Genomic DNA, 17,464 nt, shown 5'->3' with positions numbered 1-17,464 from the left:
CAAATTCTGAGCTTGTAATACTAATCAACTTGAATACACACACACGCACGGGCGCCATACCACACACAGACACACACACTCCCTCTATACCTTGCAGATGAGTCTTGGTATTAGCAAGAGCACCAGAATACAGTCGTGGTCGCCTCCGTGACGCAGGAAAGAGTCGGGCATGAAGGAGGTGAGGAGAGACACCTGTCTGTTGGCCTGGCCCACCTCCATCTTCCTCAGCTCCATCTCGATGGCCTGGAGAGACACACGTGGATAGGATAATCACATTATTTTTTGGTTGTAATGGTATATACCAATCTCACACATCCTGTAATAATAGGCCTTTAAACTCCTACATTCACTGGTAAATATTTAATGTGAAAGAAAAAAAATATATTCAACGGTGATCTGGTGGTCCCCATAAAGGAACCGTTTGGGACCACTGCACTAAACTGGATGTATGTGGGACATTTTCTTACCTTGGCGTAGGCCTTGGTCTCAGCGAACTTGATCTTGAAGTCAAACAGCTCAGCAGGAGGCTGTTGGACCTGCTCTGTGTTGGCATTCTGAGCGCTGGTCAGCTCCCTGTTGGTATCCTACACACAGTAACACACACAATTTATATACAAATAACCAAAAGAAACCAGTCACCTATCAAGACCTTTCCCATTTTGCCTAAAGGCTGATGTATTCAGGATGTCAGTAAAACCCTGACTGTGACAAACAAGTTCACAGAATAGTTTATAAAAACTTTTAACAATGCTTGTTAGTGTTTTTAAGTGTCATTCTTCCGATTGCATGTTGTATGACACTACAATGAATTCAAACTCTATACCTGTAGGCTGGTGGTGAGCTCGCGGTACTTGTTGATGGTCTGCTGATAGTCAGCCACAGTCTCCTGAGCGGCCTCCACCCTCTTCTGGGCCTCTCTCACCCTGGCCCCATTCAGGTCCAGCTGCTCTCTCAGCTCCATCTCCGTTTCCCTGCTGTTCTCCTGCAGCTCGTCATTCATCTCGTTGATCGCTTCCTGGAATGGGGGAAGAGGTCAGAGGTTAGGGGTCAGAGGTGGTAGGGTGTCTTATGTGGTGGTGTGGTGAGAATTGAGTGGACAGGGTTTTAACACAAAGGGTGTATCTCTGTCTCTAAAACAGTGTCCTTGCCAATATAGTGTACGCACATCAGGGGCATAGCGTTGAAACAGAGTTGGTTATTCAAAACATACTAACAGAGTTAATATGGGTGTGTGAACTCAAATCACTGACTACTTAAACCATACAAAGTAACAGAGTTGAAATTGATATTAAGGTAACAGGGTTACATTGGCATGAAGGTAACAGGGTTGGCATGAAGGTAACAGGGTTGACATGAAGGTAACAGGGTTGACATTAAGGTAACAGGGTTGACATTAAGGTAACAGGGTTGACATTAAGGTAACAGGGTTGACATTAAGGTAACAGGGTTGACATTAAGGTAACAGGGTTGACAGAGTTATTGATGTAAGTCGCTCTGGATAAGAGCGTCTGCTAAATGACGTAAATGTAAATGTAAATTGATTTGAACTCACCAGGTCTGTGACAGTCTCTCTGAGCTCTCTGACTTTCTCCTCCAGGTCCAGATTCCTCTCAGTCAGAGTCTCCACCATCTCCTCTGCCCCGAGAGCAGCATCCACCTAGGACACACAACACAATCAAATCTAAATTATATAGAACTTTTTACAAATACGTATGTTGCAAAGCTCTTAAAAGCAACCCAGGGCTATACAAAAAAAGATATACATACAGCCATGTCACCTATGTAGAGGTTGCCTTCTACACATAAGATAAGAAACCTCTATGACCAACTGGCTAACCTGTTCTTTGAGTTCGTAAGGTAGCCTCAACCTGCTTCATCACCTCATGTAATATATACATACAGTGAGGGAAAAAAGTATTTGATCCCCTGCTGATTTTGTACGTTTGCCCACTGACAAAGAAATGATCAGTCTATAATTTTAATGGTACGTTTATTTGAACAGGGAGAGACAGAATAACAACAAATAAATCCAGAAAAACACATGTCAAAAATGTTATAAATTGATTTGCATTTTAATGAGGAAAATAAGTATTTGACCCCCTCTCAATCAGAAAGATTTCTGGCTCCCAGGTGTCTTTTATAAAGGTAACGAGCTGAGATTAGGAGCACACTCTTAAAGGGAGTGCTCCTAATCTCAGTTTGTTACCTGTATAAAAGACACCTGTCCACAGAAGCAATCAATCAATCAGATTCCAAACTCTCCACCATGGCCAAGACCAAAGAGCTCTCCAAGGATGTCAGGGACAAGATGGTAGACCTACAAAAGGCTGGAATGGGCTACAAGACCATCGCCAAGCAGCTTGGTGAGAAGGTGACAACAGTTGGTGCGATTATTCGCAAATGGAAGAAACACAAAAGAACTGTCCATCTCCCTCGGCCTGGGGCTCCATGCAAGTTCTCACCTCGTGGAGTTGCAATGATCATGAGAACAGTGAAGAATCAGCCCAGAACTAAACGGGAGGATCTTGTCAATGATCTCAAGGCAGCTGGGACCATAGTCACCAAGAAAACAATTGGTAACACACTATGCCGTGAAGGACTGAAATCCTGCAGCGCCCGCAAGGTCCCCCTGCTCAAGAAAGCACATATACAGGCCCGTCTGAAGTTTGCCAATGAACATCTGAATGATTCAGAGGAGAACTGGGTGAAAGTGTTGTGGTCAGATGAGACCAAAATCGAGCTATTTGGCATCAACTCAACTCGCTGTGTTTGGAGGAGGAGGAATTCTACCTATGACCCCAAGAACACCATCCCCACCGTCAAACATGGAGGTGGAAACATTATGCTTTGGGGGTGTTTTTCTGCTAAGCGGACAGGACAACTTCACCGCATCAAAGGGACGATGGACGGGGCCATGTACCATCAAATCTTGGGTGAGAACCTCCTTCCCTCAGCCAGGGCATTGAAAATGGGTTGTGGATGGGTATTCCAGCACGACAATGACCCAAAACACACAGCCAAGGCAACAAAGGAGTGGCTCAAGAAGAAGCACATTAAGGTCCTGGAGTGGCCTAGCCAGTCTCCAGACCTTAATCCCATAGAAAATCTATGGAGGGAGCTGAAAGTTGGAGTTGCCAAACATCAGCCTCGAAGCCTTAATGACTTGGAGAAAATCTGCAAAGAGGAGTGGGACAAAATCCCTCCTGAGATGTGTGCAAACCTGATGGCCAACTACAAGAAACGTTTGACCTCTGCGATTGCCATCAAAGGTTTTGCCACCAAGTACTAAGTCACGTTTTGCAGAGGGGTCAAATACTTATTTCCCTCATTAAAATGCAAATCAATTTATAACATTTTTGACATGCGTTTTTCTGGATTTTGTTGTTGTTATTCTGTCTCACTGTTCAAATAAACCTACCATTAAAATGATAGACTGATTATGTCTTTGTCAGTGGGCAAACGTACAAAATCAGCAGGGGATCAAATACTTTTTTCCCCTCACTGTATATATAGTTAGTACGAGTCAAAAGTTTGGACACACCTACTCATTCAAGGGTTTTTCTTTATTTTTACTATTTTCTACATTGTAGAATAATAGTGAAGACATCAAAACTATGAAATAACACATATGGAATCATGTAGTAACCCCAAAAAAGTGTTAAACAAATCAAAATATATTTTATATTTGAGATTCTTCAAAGTAGCCACCCTTTGCCTTGATGACAACTTCGTACACTCTTGGCATTCTCTCAACCAGCTTCATGAGGTAGTCACCTGGAATGCATTTCAATTAACAGGTGTACCTTGTTAAAAGTTCATTTGTGGAATTTCTTTCCTTCTTAATGCGTTTGAGCCAATCAGTTGTGTTGTGACAAGGTACGGGGGGGTATACAGAAGATATCCCTATTTGGTAAAATACCAAGTCCATATTATGGCAAGAACAGCTCAAATAAGCAAAGAGAAACGACAGTCCATCATTAATTTAAGACATGAAGGTCAGTCAATCCGGACAATTTCAAGAACTTTGAAAGTTTCTTCAAGTGCAGTCGCAAAAACCATCAAGCACTATGATGAAACTGGCTCTCATGAGGACCGCCACAGGAAAGGAAGACCCAGTTACCTCTGCTGCAGAGGATAAATTCATTAGAGTTACCTGCACCTCAGATTGCAGCCCAAATAAATGCTGCAAAGAGTTCAAGTAACAGACACATCGCAACATCAACTGTTCAGAGGAGAAAGCGTGAATCAGGCATTCATTGTCGAATTGCTGCAAAAAACTACTAAAGGACACCAATAAGAAGAATAGACTTGCTTGGGCCAAGAAACACGAGCAATGGACATTAGACCAGTGGAAATCTGTCCTTTGGTCTGATGAGTCCAAATTTGAGATTTTTGGTTCCAACCGCCGTGTCTTTGTGAGACGCAGAGTAGGTGAACAAATTATCTCTGCATGTGTGGTTCCAACCATGAAGCATGGAGGAGGAGATGTGATGGTTCTTGCTGGTGACACTGTCTGTGATTTATTTAGAATTCAAGGCACACTTAACCAGCATGGCTACCACAGCATTCTCCAGCGATACGCCATCCCATCTGGTTTGGGCTTAGTGGGACTATCATTTGTTTTTCAACAGGACAATGACCCAAAACACACCTCAAGGCTGTGTAAGGGCTATTTGACCAAGAAGGAGAGTGATGGAGTGCTGCATCAGATTACCTGGCCTCCACAATCACCCGACCTCAACCCAATTGTGATGGTTTGGGATGAGTTGGACCGCAGAGTGAAGGAAAAGCAGCCAACAAGTGCTCAGCATATGTGGGAACTCCTTCAAGACAGTTGGAAAAGCATTCTAGGTGAAGCTGGTTGAGAGAACACCAAGAGTGTGCAAAGCTGTCTTCAAGGCAAAGGGTGGCTACTTTGAAGAATCTCAAATATAAAAAATATTTTGATTTGTTTAACACTTTTTTTTGGTTACTACATGATTCCATGTGTTATATCATAGTTTTGATGTCTTCACTATTATTCTACAATGTAGAAAATAGTAAAAATAAAGAAAAACCCTTGAATGAGTAGGTGTGTCCAAACTTTTGACTGGTACTGTATATGACTGGCTGACTAACCTGCTCCTTCAGCTCATCAATGGTGGCCTCAGCCTGCTTCATCTCCTCCTGTAGTTTCTCCTTCTGGGTCCTCAGCGTCTCCAGCTCTCCATTCTTCTTCTCCATCTGCTTCTGGAGCTTCACATGCTCCTGCTTCTCAGAGGAAGACAGGTCACGCATCCTGGGAGGAGAGATAGTTATGTTAAAGCTCAATCCAAAGGGAAACATTAAGGCCTGGTTTTCTGGACACAGATTAAATTTAATCCTGGATTAAAAGGCATGTTCAAGGGAGCGTTTGGTGTTTTTTTTTTTAAACACACTCACCTGACCAGAGCCTCTTTCAGTCTGCTGTTCTGCTCCTCCAGCTGCTTGACATGGTAACTGGAGGCAGCTCCATCAGAACCTTGTGAAGCAATACAGTTAGGTTACGTTTTAACTTTGCCAAGTAATACTGGATAAATCCTACTTAAAAAATTATAGCTACTTTGTATGTTTTTTGTTAGGAAAAAAATACATACACACACACACACACACACACACACACACACACACACACACACACACAGTGGGGGGAAAAAGTATTTAGTCAGCCACCAATTGTGCAAGTTCTCCCACTTAAAAAGATGAGAGAGGCCTGTAATTTTCATCATAGGTACACGTCAACTATGACAGACAAAATGAGAAAAAAAAATCCAGAAAATCACATTGTATGATGTTTAATGAATTTATTTGCAAATTATGGTGGAAAATAAGTATTTGGTCAATAACAAAAGTTTCTCAATACAGGTCAAACGTTTTCTGTAAGTCTTCACAAGGTTTTCACACACTGTTGCTGGTATTTTGGCCCATTCCTCCATGCAGATCTCCTCTAGAGCAGTGATGTTTTGGGGCTGTCGCTAGGCAACACGGACTTTCAACTCCCTCCAAAGATTTTCTATGGGGTTGAGATCTGGAGACTGGCTAGGCCACTCCAGGACCTTGAAATGCTTCTTACGAAGCCACTCCTTCGTTGCCCGGGCGGTGTGTTTGGGATCATTGTCATGCTGAAAGACCCAGCCACGTTTCATCTTCAATGCCCTTGCTGATGGAAGGAGGTTTTCACTCAAAATCACACGATACATGGCCCCATTCATTCTTTCCTTTACACGGATCAGTCGTCCTGGTCCCTTTGCAGAAAAACAGCCCCAAAGCATGATGTTTCCACCCCCATGCTTCACAGTAGGTATGGTGTCCTTTGGATGCAACTCAGCATTCTTTGTCCTCCAAACACGACGAGTTGAGTTTTTACCAAAAAGTTCTATTTTGGTTTCATCTGACCATATGACATTCTCCCAATCCTCTTCTGGATCATCCAAATGCACTCTAGCAAACTTCAGACGGGCCTGGACATGTACTGGCTTAAGCAGGGGGACACGTCTGGCACTGCAGGATTTGAGTCCCTGGCGGCGTAGTGTGTTACTGATGGTAGGCTTTGTTACTTTGGTCCCAGCTCTCTGCAGGTCATTCACTGGGTCCCCCCGTGTGGTTCTGGGATTTTGGCTCACCGTTCTTGTGATCATTTTGACCCCACGGGGTGAGATCTTGCGTGGAGCCCCAGATCGAGGGAGATTATCAGTGGTCTTGTATGTCTTCCATTTCCTAATAATTGCTCCCACAGTTGATTTCTTCAAACCAAGCTGCTTACCTATTACAGATTCAGTCTTTCCAGCCTGGTGCAGATCTACAATTTTGTTTCTGGTGTCCTTTGACAGCTCTTTGGTCTTGGCCATAGTGGAGTTTGGAGTGTGACTGTTTGAGGTTGTGGACAGGTGTCTTTTATACTGATAACAAGTTCAAACAGGTGCCATTAATACAGGTAACGAGAGGAGGACAGAGGAGCCTCTTAAAGAAGAAGTTACAGGTCTGTGAGAGCCAGAAATCTTGCTTGTTTGTAGGTGACCAAATACTTATTTTCCACCATAATTTGCAAATAAATTCATTAAAAATCCTACAATGTGATTTTCTGGATTTTTTTTTCTCAATTTGTCTGTCATAGTTGACGTGTACCTATGATGAAAATGACAGGCCTCTCATCTTTTTAAGTGGGAGAACTTGCACAATTGGTGGCTGACTAAATACTTTTTTCCCCCAGTGTATATATACACACACACACATTTGGGTAGCTACTCAATAATCCCTGTAGTAAAAAGGGATCGACATTAAACTCCAGGAAGGACGAGACTATAAATTGAGCAATCTTTTACACTAACACACTACTAGTGACCTCTGACATTTCTCCTCAACCTCACAATCATAATAGTGTTGCTTCCAAATTTGGTAACGTTAGCTATAAGGTCAATTCAGTCTTTATTTTTCCCCTTAGGGTAGGTCAACACACTACCAATCAATGAATACTATCACCCTGTAGAGTTAACTGTGAATTCTGACCTTTCTCCTCGACCTCGTGTTTGATGATCTCCAGGTCCATGGTGAGCTCCTCCAACTTCTCCTTCAGTGACTCCACCTCCACCTGCAGGCTCTCCGACCGCTCCTCTGCCATCTCCTTGTCCAGTGTGGCCATCTCGATGGCGTCCGCCGTGTCTGACATCTCCTCCATGTAGCGGTCTTTAGACTCCAGGGCCTCCCGAGCATCCTGAAAGAGGGGAGTTGAAATCATCAGTACTCTCACTTTACATAGAAGACAATTACATCAGTTACCTCTTATCAGTTACCCTGTAAGAAAAATACGAACTGTTGTCAAATAGAATATCATGATTTACTGTTCATTGAACATGTTTCTTATCTAATAGGGAAAGTGGACAGGTACCCATAAGTCATCAAAGTGATTTATTCATTTCTATGGTGGGTACTAGTACTCGTTACCTTCTTGGCCTCTTTGAGTTGTTTCTGGAGGTCGGCCTGCTGCTCCTGCATCTTGGTCTTCCACTCCTGCAGCTGCTCCAGCTGGATCTTGTATTTCTCCAGCTCCTTCAGCTTGACCTTGTCCTCCGCCCGCTTCATCATCAGGGTCTCCAGCTTCTCCTCTAGATCCTTCACCTGACCTCGCAGAGACTCCTCCTCCTGGGGGAAGAACGGAATAAAGAGGAAGTGGAGAGAGGCAAGAGGGAGGAGCACACAGAGAATCACTACATGTTGATTTGTGATGAATTGGGAAAGGCATTTTTAACCATGAGAAAGGGGATAGTGGACATCTCAGAGAGTCTAAAGCACCCGCATACAAAACCCCCCACACCACACAGCGTAAATACATGCTCCCACCACCAAGGACCGTCATTACAGTGACACATTTACACTGGCATGAAACCAAAGATGGAAACTCTGCTCTCTGTGGGCACATTGTGGAAGTGCAGTAGTAGTGAGGTTGTGGAGAAGCGCTCTTCTGAAACACCCTGTTAACTCTTGTTAGTTGGTCAAACAACATGCCCAGGCCAGATCTATGCATGCATCCAAATACTGTTACCCTACCTGCTTCGATACGGGAGGCTCTGCCTGTTTACAATGACAACACGGATGGAACAGTCAACAGACGATGTATATGACAAATGAGGAAACAATGGATTGAGGTGATACCTTGGGTTTAGATCAGTGGTCCCCAACTCTGGTTCTGGAGAGCTTCAGGTAATGCAGGCTTTTGTTCCAGCCCAGCACTAAAAACATCCATCAACTTATCAATGTCATAATGATTATTTGACTATGGTGTTTTCTTGATGTTCTAGAACAAAAGCCTACACACAGTACACACACTAACTCTCCAGAACCAGAATTGGAGTACTACCTTACGTAATGATCTGATTGGCCAGGGTGGAGGGTTATGGACTGACCTTGCTAGGGGTGGCAGGGGGAGGAGCTCCGGGCGTGGCGGGAGTGCCGCTGGGCAGGGGGACCACGGGAGCCCCCAGTGCACCCTTGGAAGACAGGCTGCCCTCACTGACATCCTCCCTGGACAGAGAGCTGGACAGACCAGAGGCGGGGGTGGCTAAGACTCGGGGGGTCTGGGGACGGGAAGAGGAGGGGGCAGGGAGAGATGGAGAAAAGATAGAGAGGAAAAGAACAGGAAGGAATCAAGAAATAAAAGTAAACGCATGTAAAAGAGAAAACTACATCCGTGAGACAGCACCATTACCTGTTAATCCCAGTGATCATAGTGAAACAGACTGCCACCCAGAAGACAGGTACATAGTCTGGTTCTAGATCTGATTGTGCTCTTACCAACTCCATTGCTGTCATTCATCTATAAGGAGTTGGCAAGAGAGCAGAAACAGACTGGCACTCAGGCTAAGAACAGAAGAACAAACCCAGGTGAACTCAGGTCAACCCATGGTAAAGTGAACATGTCATTGTGAGTCAACACCCCTGGCACACAGGTGATAGAATGCCACACCCAGTGCCATATAAGTCTCCACTCCCTGTGCTGATCTGGCCTACACTAAAAAGTATCAACTGTCCTTGAAGGAACTGGTACAGGTTAACTGAACTATGTGGAAAATTGTGAACTCTGGTCGTAGATGGTAGGTCAACTACAGCAGTAAGTTACTGTTTTCCTTTTGTGGGGACTTGGTTGAATAACTAACTATATATGCTGTAGTCATTCCAGTTATTGTAGGGATTTTGACCAATGACCAGAAGGACCAGAGTTCACCCCTCCAGGACCTGAGTTGGTATGTCCCTGTGGGGGTCAGGTGGTTTGAGGAAGGAACGTACCATGCGGAGGGAGGGGAGGGAGCTGGAGTAGGAGAGGCGACCAGGAGTGTTCAACTGTTGTGGTGTGTGATAGAGTAGACTCTGTTAGGGCTTGAAGAACTGTCTGCTGCTGCAATCTCTCTTCCTGTGGGCATTCTCTATATCAACTTTATACACTCTACTACACTCACATTCTGTAGTTAGGCCGATGCAGATACACATACTCCATGTACCGAGTGTGTGACATACTGCATGTTAAATATTGGCTACTATCAGAGAAGACCTAGCTGCAATATCGCACACTAAACATAATTTCTAGACTGTAGATAACCTGCTATATTCCTACACCATCTACATCTAAGAGCTATAACCCATGTTTCATTTCATATGATATACAAAATGACAGGTGAACTCTTCCCTCTTAGTTACCCCTGTTACCTCACTGAATGTCTGTCTGTCTGATGTTCAAACGCTCACCTTGGTACTACGGCAGGTTACGGACTGGAGGAGGGTGGGTAGAGGCGGAGGAGAGAATAGAGGACACACACACAGATAGACATAGGCCACAGCAGAGGAAGTGAGGGCAGCAATTAGCAATACGAGAGGAGCCGAAACACACAGTGTTAAGATGAGTCTACACACATATCACTCTACAGGCAGGATTACTACTGTGTGTTACTGGATTAACCACTTAAGTCTTTATGCAAGTATGTACTGACCATAACTATTATGTTCAAAATCTGAAGACATACTGTAATAGATGAGCGGGTGAAGTTGATTTTAAGAAGTATATCAAATTAGTACAATTCCAATCCCAAGTGATGTGCAGGCACAAACACGGCGCATCACAACCCAAGCAAGCATACACTTGTCTCTGAAAGGTTAACCAAAAAATGCAATCGAAATAATTAGCCTAACAGCCTGAAAATGCGAAATCATGCTCCCAAATGTCTCATGAAACCATAGAAAAAAATGAAGACACAAAATGTCCATGTGAAGCAGTTGAGGTAGAAACTCCAAAAGACAAACTACAGAAAATATATTACTGTTGAGCAAAAATATGACCCCGAATAGCCAAATTCTAAATAAAAAAATGCTGATGTGTTGAAAAAGAAAACGTGACAAGCAGGCACCAGGGCAAGGCAGATTAGCATAGTTTAAATATCTATACCTTCTTGGGAATGGGCATCTGTAACGGTATTTGGGGGAATAGGAGAGGAGAGAGGGATAGAGAGAGATAGAGAGAAGTAGGGGAAATAGAGGTCAATCACTTGAAAAAAGGAGAGAGGGGAGGGAGGGGAAGAGGAGAGGGAGGAGTAGAAATCAACACAGGGAAGGAAATCATTCTAAAACAAGCCATATACTGTCTGTATTGTTACTGCACCTGTTTGACTGATTTCGGAGTCTCAGGAATGTCTGGGGAAAAAAATTAGATTTTGAGATATAACACAAACTCATTATAGTTTATAAACTACTTATAAAACATTTATAAATAATTTTTTTATATCATCAATGTAAAGTTTTACAGCGTAGTCTTATGAGTGGTCTAAGATGAGCACCAGGGCCAGTATTCACAGTCTCAACGCATGAGTGCTGATCTAGGATCAGGTCCCCTCTGTCCATGTAATCTTATTAATAATGATTTGAAAGGCAAAACTGATCCTAGATCAGCACTCCTGCTCTGAGACACTTTATGAATAGGGGCCCAGACCTTGTAGGAGGCCTAAATTACAGTATAAAGCTTTGTTATCCAGCTCACCTTTCTGCTTGGGCAGGAACTTGGCAGTTGCAGCTTCTGGGGTGTCTGGAGAGGTGCCACTGGATCCATCTTCTACTAGCTGGATCTGACAAAGATAAAGAGGGAGAGAGATGCTCAATACGTCAGTCCACCACTGAGTGTGTGTTTGTGAATACTATTGTTCCTATGCAAGTAGATTATGCCCACTAAAATGATGTCTCACCTTCAGACATCTTTTCTTCCCCTTATGCGTGTGTGTGTGTGTGTGTACATCTGCATTAGAGTGCATATAAAGTGTCTATATCGGGTGGCGTGTAAGCTTAGCTTACCTGGGACTGGCGCACAAAGATACCACAGTTCTCATCGCAGTGAAAGTATCTCTTCCCCTGGACCGTGCCGTCGTTCTTGCCCTTGGGCTCGTCAAGGATCACGCCCACCCACTTGCCCGTGGCGAAGAGCGTGGCGCCCACGTAAGCCACGGTGCCACGCTGGCCCTTACCGATCACCTCCACCACTGAGCCCACCTTGGCAGGCTTGCCGCCCCCGTCTGCACTCATCTTGCTCAGGAGGGGGCTGCTGAAGAGCTGGGGAGGGGGGAGAGAGAGGGGGACACAACGGGTCATTACAGGGTGGAGCAGAGTATACTGATGGTTGTTGGAGAGACAGAGAGCAAGGTCTGTTGTTGTACACTGAGCCACTGCAAGTGGTCAGTAAGAACACTGATGTTGTTATCATCTTTAAGACTTTAAGCCATGAAATGTCAAATTTAACTGAAGAATACACTGCTCAAAAAAAGAAAGGGAACACTTAAACAACACAATGTAACTCCAAGTCAATCACACTTCTGTGAAATCAAACTGTCCACTTAGGAAGCAACACTGATTGACAATACATTTCACATGCTGTTGTGCAAATGGAATAGACAACAGGTGGAAATTATAGGCAATTAGCAAGACACCCCCAATAAAGAAGTGGTTCTGCAGGTGGTGACCACAGACCACTTCTCAGTTCCTATGCTTCCTGGCTGATGTTTTGGTCACTTTTGAATGCTGGCGGTGCTTTCACCCTAGTGGTAGCATGAGACGGAGTCTACAACCCACACAAGTGGCTCAGGTAGTGCAGCTCATCCAGGATGGCACATCAATGCGAGCTGTGGCAAGAAGGTTTGCTGTGTCTGTCAGCGTAGTGTCCAGAGCATGGAGGCGCTACCAGGAGACAGGCCAGTACATCAGGAGACGTGGAGGAGGCCGTAGGAGGGCAACAACCCAGCAGCAGGACCGCTACCTCCGCCTTTGTGCAAGGAGGAGCAGGAGGAGCACTGCCAGAGCCCTGCAAAATGACCTCCAGCAGGCCACAAATGTGCATGTGTCTGCTCAAACGGTCAGAAACAGACTCCATGAGGGTGGTATGAGGGCCCGACGTCCACAGGTGGGGGTTGTGCTTACAGCCCAACACCGTGCAGGACGTTTGGCATTTGCCAGAGAACACCAAGATTGGCAAATTCGCCACTGGCGCCCTGTGCTCTTCACAGATGAAAGCAGGTTCACACTGAGCACATGTGACAGACGTGACAGAGTCTGGAGACGCCGTGGAGAACGTTCTGCTGCCTGCAACATCCTCCAGCATGACCGGTTTGGCGGTGGGTTAGTCATGGTGTGGGGTGGCATTTCTTTGGGGGGCCGCACAGCCCTCCATGTGCTCGCCAGAGGTAGCCTGACTGCCATTAGGTACCGAGATGAGATCCTCAGACCCCTTGTGAGACCATATGCTGGTGCGGTTGGCCCTGGGTTCCTCCTAATGCAAGACAATGCTAGACCTCATGTGGCTGGAGTGTGTCAGCAGTTCCTGCAAGAGGAAGGCATTGATGCTATGGACTGGCCCGCCCGTTCCCCAGACCTGAATCCAATTGAGCACATCTGGGACATCATGTCTCGCTCCATCCACCAACGCCACGTTGCACCACAGCCTGTCCAGGAGTTGGCGGATGCTTTAGTCCAGGTCTGGGAGGAGATCCCTCAGGAGACCATCCGCCACCTCATCAGGAGCATGCCCAGGTGTTGTAGGGAGGTCATACAGGCACGTGGAGGCCACACACACTACTGAGCCTCATTTTGACTTGTTTTAAGGACATTACATCAAAGTTGGATCAGCCTGTTGTGTGGTTTTCCACTTTAATTTTGAGGGTGACTCCAAATCCAGACCTCCATGGGTTGATAAATTTGATTTCCATTGATAATTTTTGTGTGATTTTGTTGTCAGCACATTCAACTATGTAAAGAAATAAGTATTTAATAAGATTATTTCATTCATTCAGATCTAGGCTGTGTTGTTTAAGTGTTCCCTTTATTTTTTTGAGCAGTGTAGTTGTCGATGGCATATCCATTCCCCCTCAACTCGATGCCCCATTAGTTGCCTGGCTACCCAGACTCCTTTCTCCGGCCAACACTGCACCACAACCACGGACGTTCGTTTCTTCTCCACAAGGAGTCTGGATCGGAGTACCTCCCCGACCCTTCACCGAATGTGAACACATTTGGGCCCGTCTGATTGGTCCAGAAACCGATGGGTTGGGCCAGAATACGTGGGTAAAGCGGCGGTTTGAAAATGTATAATTGGCTTTTATACTATGATTGGTTAGAGACAATCCAATCACTGATGACTTTGTTTTGCACAATGCCCCTCGTCACCACAAACAACTTCAATGTTGGCAGTCTCAGACTCAAGTACTGTATGTGGTGAAGAATTGAGTGTGAGTCGTCAGGCTTCCCCATTAAGCCAATAGGCATAGTTCCCTGTGAATGTCAGACAGCTGACTCCTGTCTACTAGCTAGGCCATATAGACAGCTAGAAAGAGGCTGAGAGGTAAAATATCTGATAAAGGCCTATTCCACAACAAGAACTAGAACCAAACAACATATTGTCGATGACATATCATTAGGCCTAGTTCCCTCTGTCTGAATGTCAACCAGCTGACTCTAAGCTAGCTAGGCCACAGACAGCCTGAGGACACAGTCACACACCCAGTCATATGGTTCAGCAGCCTGTAACCATTACAGTCAGCAGACACACAGACAACACCGCTCACTGTCTAGACACATAGAGGAACTGATTCATAAAATGGTCAAATGGGGGCAGTGAAGGAACATGAAGCATTATATTTCGGTCTTCGGCGAGGCAATGCCATGTGAGATGATGAGACCAGATTCACGGTAGCTAGCCTTATAGATATCGTCCGAAGGGCAGACAACTGGGAGGACTAGCCAGGATCCAATCATGGCAGGAATGGTGTTAGAAACTAAAGACTAGAGAAGAAGATGAGAAACTGAGCTCCTATGTATGCCATAGCTAATAACATTGGAATAAAATGAACAACCAGGAAATACCATTAAAACTGGAATAGTCTACCCATCCTAACCGTGACTTCTTCAGCTGAAGAGGTGAACAGATCATGGAGCCACACCAGGTTAGATCATCATCCCCAACATCATAATCTTCAGGACCTTGCTGTATAGCCTGCATTCATTTATTTGCCAGCAGTATCAACAAGAAAACTCCTCTTGATACACTTCTGTTCTTAAAAAGGTGGCACAATAACAAATAATTGAAATGTGAATCAAATCAAATGTAGATAGCCAATTACTAGTCATAGGCAAAATAGCTGACTGTTGCTGTTTGTTCAATCAAATCAACTCATATGTAGCCATAGCCTAAAGACAAGCACTAGTCTAGTCTTTGGCAGAATATCAGATAGGACTCACCAAGCTGCCCCGGCCAATACCCAAGCCCATCGCCGGGACGGCCAAGGAATGCCGCCTGCGCATTCCAGCCATATTGACTTGTCTTATTTATCACCAAAAACAACAGTATCAAACAAAGAGTGGAAGCTTCTCTCTCTCGCTCCTCTTAACTTTTCTATATCTCCTTGCGAGAGGAGACAGGAGAGGAGTGCAAAAGAGGAGGGTCTCTGGGGATGCTATAGAGTGGTGAGGGGGAGTCATCTACTGGAAGAGTCACGGTAGACGACTGGGGGAGGGAGGGGGGGGGGTATTGCAGTGGATGCGAGCTTTGAATGGAAGCCAGTGGAGTGTGCGGAGGAGCGAGGTGACATAAGAGAACTTGGGAAGGTAGAAAACCAGACGGGCTGCATTCTGGATAAGTTGCAGGGGTTCGACCTTCCCAAGTTCTCTCATGTCACCCCGCTCCTCCGCACACTCCGCTGGCTCCAGTCGAAGCTAGCAGTAGTTGCAGTAGTCCAGACGGGAGAGGACAAGTGCCTGGATTAGGACCTGTGCCGCTTCCTGTGTGAGGTAGGATCGTACTCTACGGATATTGTAGAGCATGAACCTGCAGGAGCGGGTCACTGCTTTGATGTTTGCAGAGAACAACAGGGTGTTGTCAAGGGTCACACAAAGGTTCTTTGCACTCTGGGAGTGCGACACTGTGAAGTTATCAACTGTGATGATATCAGGGCATAAAAAACTACAATCCATCTCCTGAATTAGCCTAGTGTGCATGTGCGCCCAGTTATATCCTGTCCCAAGCTTGTTTTTCCCAGTTTTCCCTGGCTAAACTAGCTGCACTGTTAGTTTTCGTCATTGACAAACTTCATGAATACTGGACCCTCAACTTCAAAACTAATTTGCTAGTTATACAATCATGTAACTAAGACATTTGCTGGAAAGAAACTTAATTTATTGTTTTGTTGAATAGTCATGACTGGTTTCAAGCTATCTGTCGTAAGACAACGTTGGCGAAGGATATCATTGCTACATAACGCAGATCCAAGTTCAGTTTTGAGATCCACCGGCGTCATTGGCTTAAGGTTAGCTGGACGTTTCTGACTAGTCTTGGAACTGCCAGCCTCTCCCTGCTTGGCTCAATGGGATATGTAGTAATTTTGCCAACAGAGACAGATATGTACACAGTCTTGTACCTTTAACCAAATGCCATCTGTCACATTAAAAGTAAAAGTCTAAATGTCATTTAAATTGCTAGTTGCGGGACGAAGCTAGGTGAAAGTATCATCAAGCACAAACATTCTGACAGTTGGCAAGCTAAGCTAGCTAGCCAGCGAGGTTCAGTGACAGTGGTTCAAGCCAAGGGGGTTAGTCAGTTTGTTAGAGGGACATCATCACCGGCGCCTGCGCGACTAGTTAGCTAGCTAGTTGGTTAGATAGCTAGTTAGTCAGGGTGTGTTTCGCAGAGAGGAACAGGTAGTTATACAAAAGATTATGATAACTTGCTAAAGTTAACAAACCAGCTAACTAGTCAGTCAAAATATGATTGTAATGTTAGCTAGCTAACTACCTCGAGCAAACATAATTAGTTAGCTACAGTAGCTACCCTGACTACTCTACTAAATATATCTTCATAGCTTCAGTTTTCCAACAAAAAGCAGCAGTACCGTTGGCGAGTTACCAACTAAATGCCTTTGCTGCTAGCTAGCTAAATCAACAAATAATGCGATTTCATTAGCTAGCTATCTAGTGAACGTTAGCTGGTAGCCTAACAGTCCATAAGCTTGAGAAGATAGCTAGCTACTAGTACTGTAGCTAGCGAATTTAAGCCACTTACCTGCAAATTGACAAAGTTAAGTTTGGTACGATGTTCTTTGTAAAAATCCACACAATTCCCAACGAACTTGTTGGTATAACACTAGAAAAAGACCTACAGGTAAGGGTCAGTTAGCAAAATGCAATGTCCACCTAGCTTCACCAACTTCCGGTGTTTGTTGCAAGTTTTTCTCAGAATAAAAGTTGTCTACTTCCACTTCTTTGGTATTCAGAATAAAAGTCCGTCTGACAAAAGTGACATTTAAAATGTGTTCATTGGAATTACATTACAGTAGTTTCAATAACAAGATCCAATGCATAACACATTTCAAACATCTGAGGTAACTTTGGGGTATCTGTACTTTACTTTACTACACTCCTAAAGAAAATTATGTAC

At 44.6% G+C, this 17,464-nt stretch overlaps 1 protein-coding gene across 3 annotated transcripts in view; it reads right to left on the bottom strand.

The window, feature by feature from the left end:
• Positions 1–17,245, bottom strand: part of LOC311132775 (dynactin subunit 1-like) — a 29,849-nt gene extending 12,604 nt beyond the window's left edge. The window contains exons 1-15 of one of the 3 annotated variants that reach the window (XM_084166091.1): positions 17,090–17,245; positions 11,845–12,099; positions 11,537–11,621; positions 11,162–11,193; positions 10,949–10,966; positions 8,919–9,089; positions 8,563–8,586; positions 7,960–8,157; positions 7,525–7,729; positions 5,422–5,500; positions 5,119–5,278; positions 1,553–1,657; positions 824–1,015; positions 468–584; positions 91–243 (exon numbers count right to left, since the gene is read on the bottom strand). In XM_084166091.1, the coding sequence (XP_084022217.1) occupies positions 91–243; positions 468–584; positions 824–1,015; positions 1,553–1,657; positions 5,119–5,278; positions 5,422–5,500; positions 7,525–7,729; positions 7,960–8,157; positions 8,563–8,586; positions 8,919–9,089; positions 10,949–10,966; positions 11,162–11,193; positions 11,537–11,621; positions 11,845–12,072 (1,767 nt within the window). In that variant the 5' untranslated portion in view covers positions 12,073–12,099; positions 17,090–17,245. The remainder of the gene's footprint in view (positions 1–90; positions 244–467; positions 585–823; positions 1,016–1,552; positions 1,658–5,118; positions 5,279–5,421; positions 5,501–7,524; positions 7,730–7,959; positions 8,158–8,562; positions 8,587–8,918; positions 9,090–10,948; positions 10,967–11,161; positions 11,194–11,536; positions 11,622–11,844; positions 12,100–17,089) is intronic. The other 2 variants (XM_084166093.1, XM_084166092.1) reach the window with 2 other exon arrangements.
• Between the last annotated feature and the right edge of the window lie 219 nt (positions 17,246–17,464).

Source organism: Coregonus lavaretus (assembly GCF_964263955.1).
Source record: "Coregonus lavaretus genome assembly, chromosome: 7".
In the NCBI taxonomy this organism is placed as follows: domain Eukaryota; kingdom Metazoa; phylum Chordata; class Actinopteri; order Salmoniformes; family Salmonidae; genus Coregonus; species Coregonus lavaretus.
Note: the sequence above shows the minus strand (reverse complement) of the source record. Positions and strands in the feature narration are given on the sequence as shown.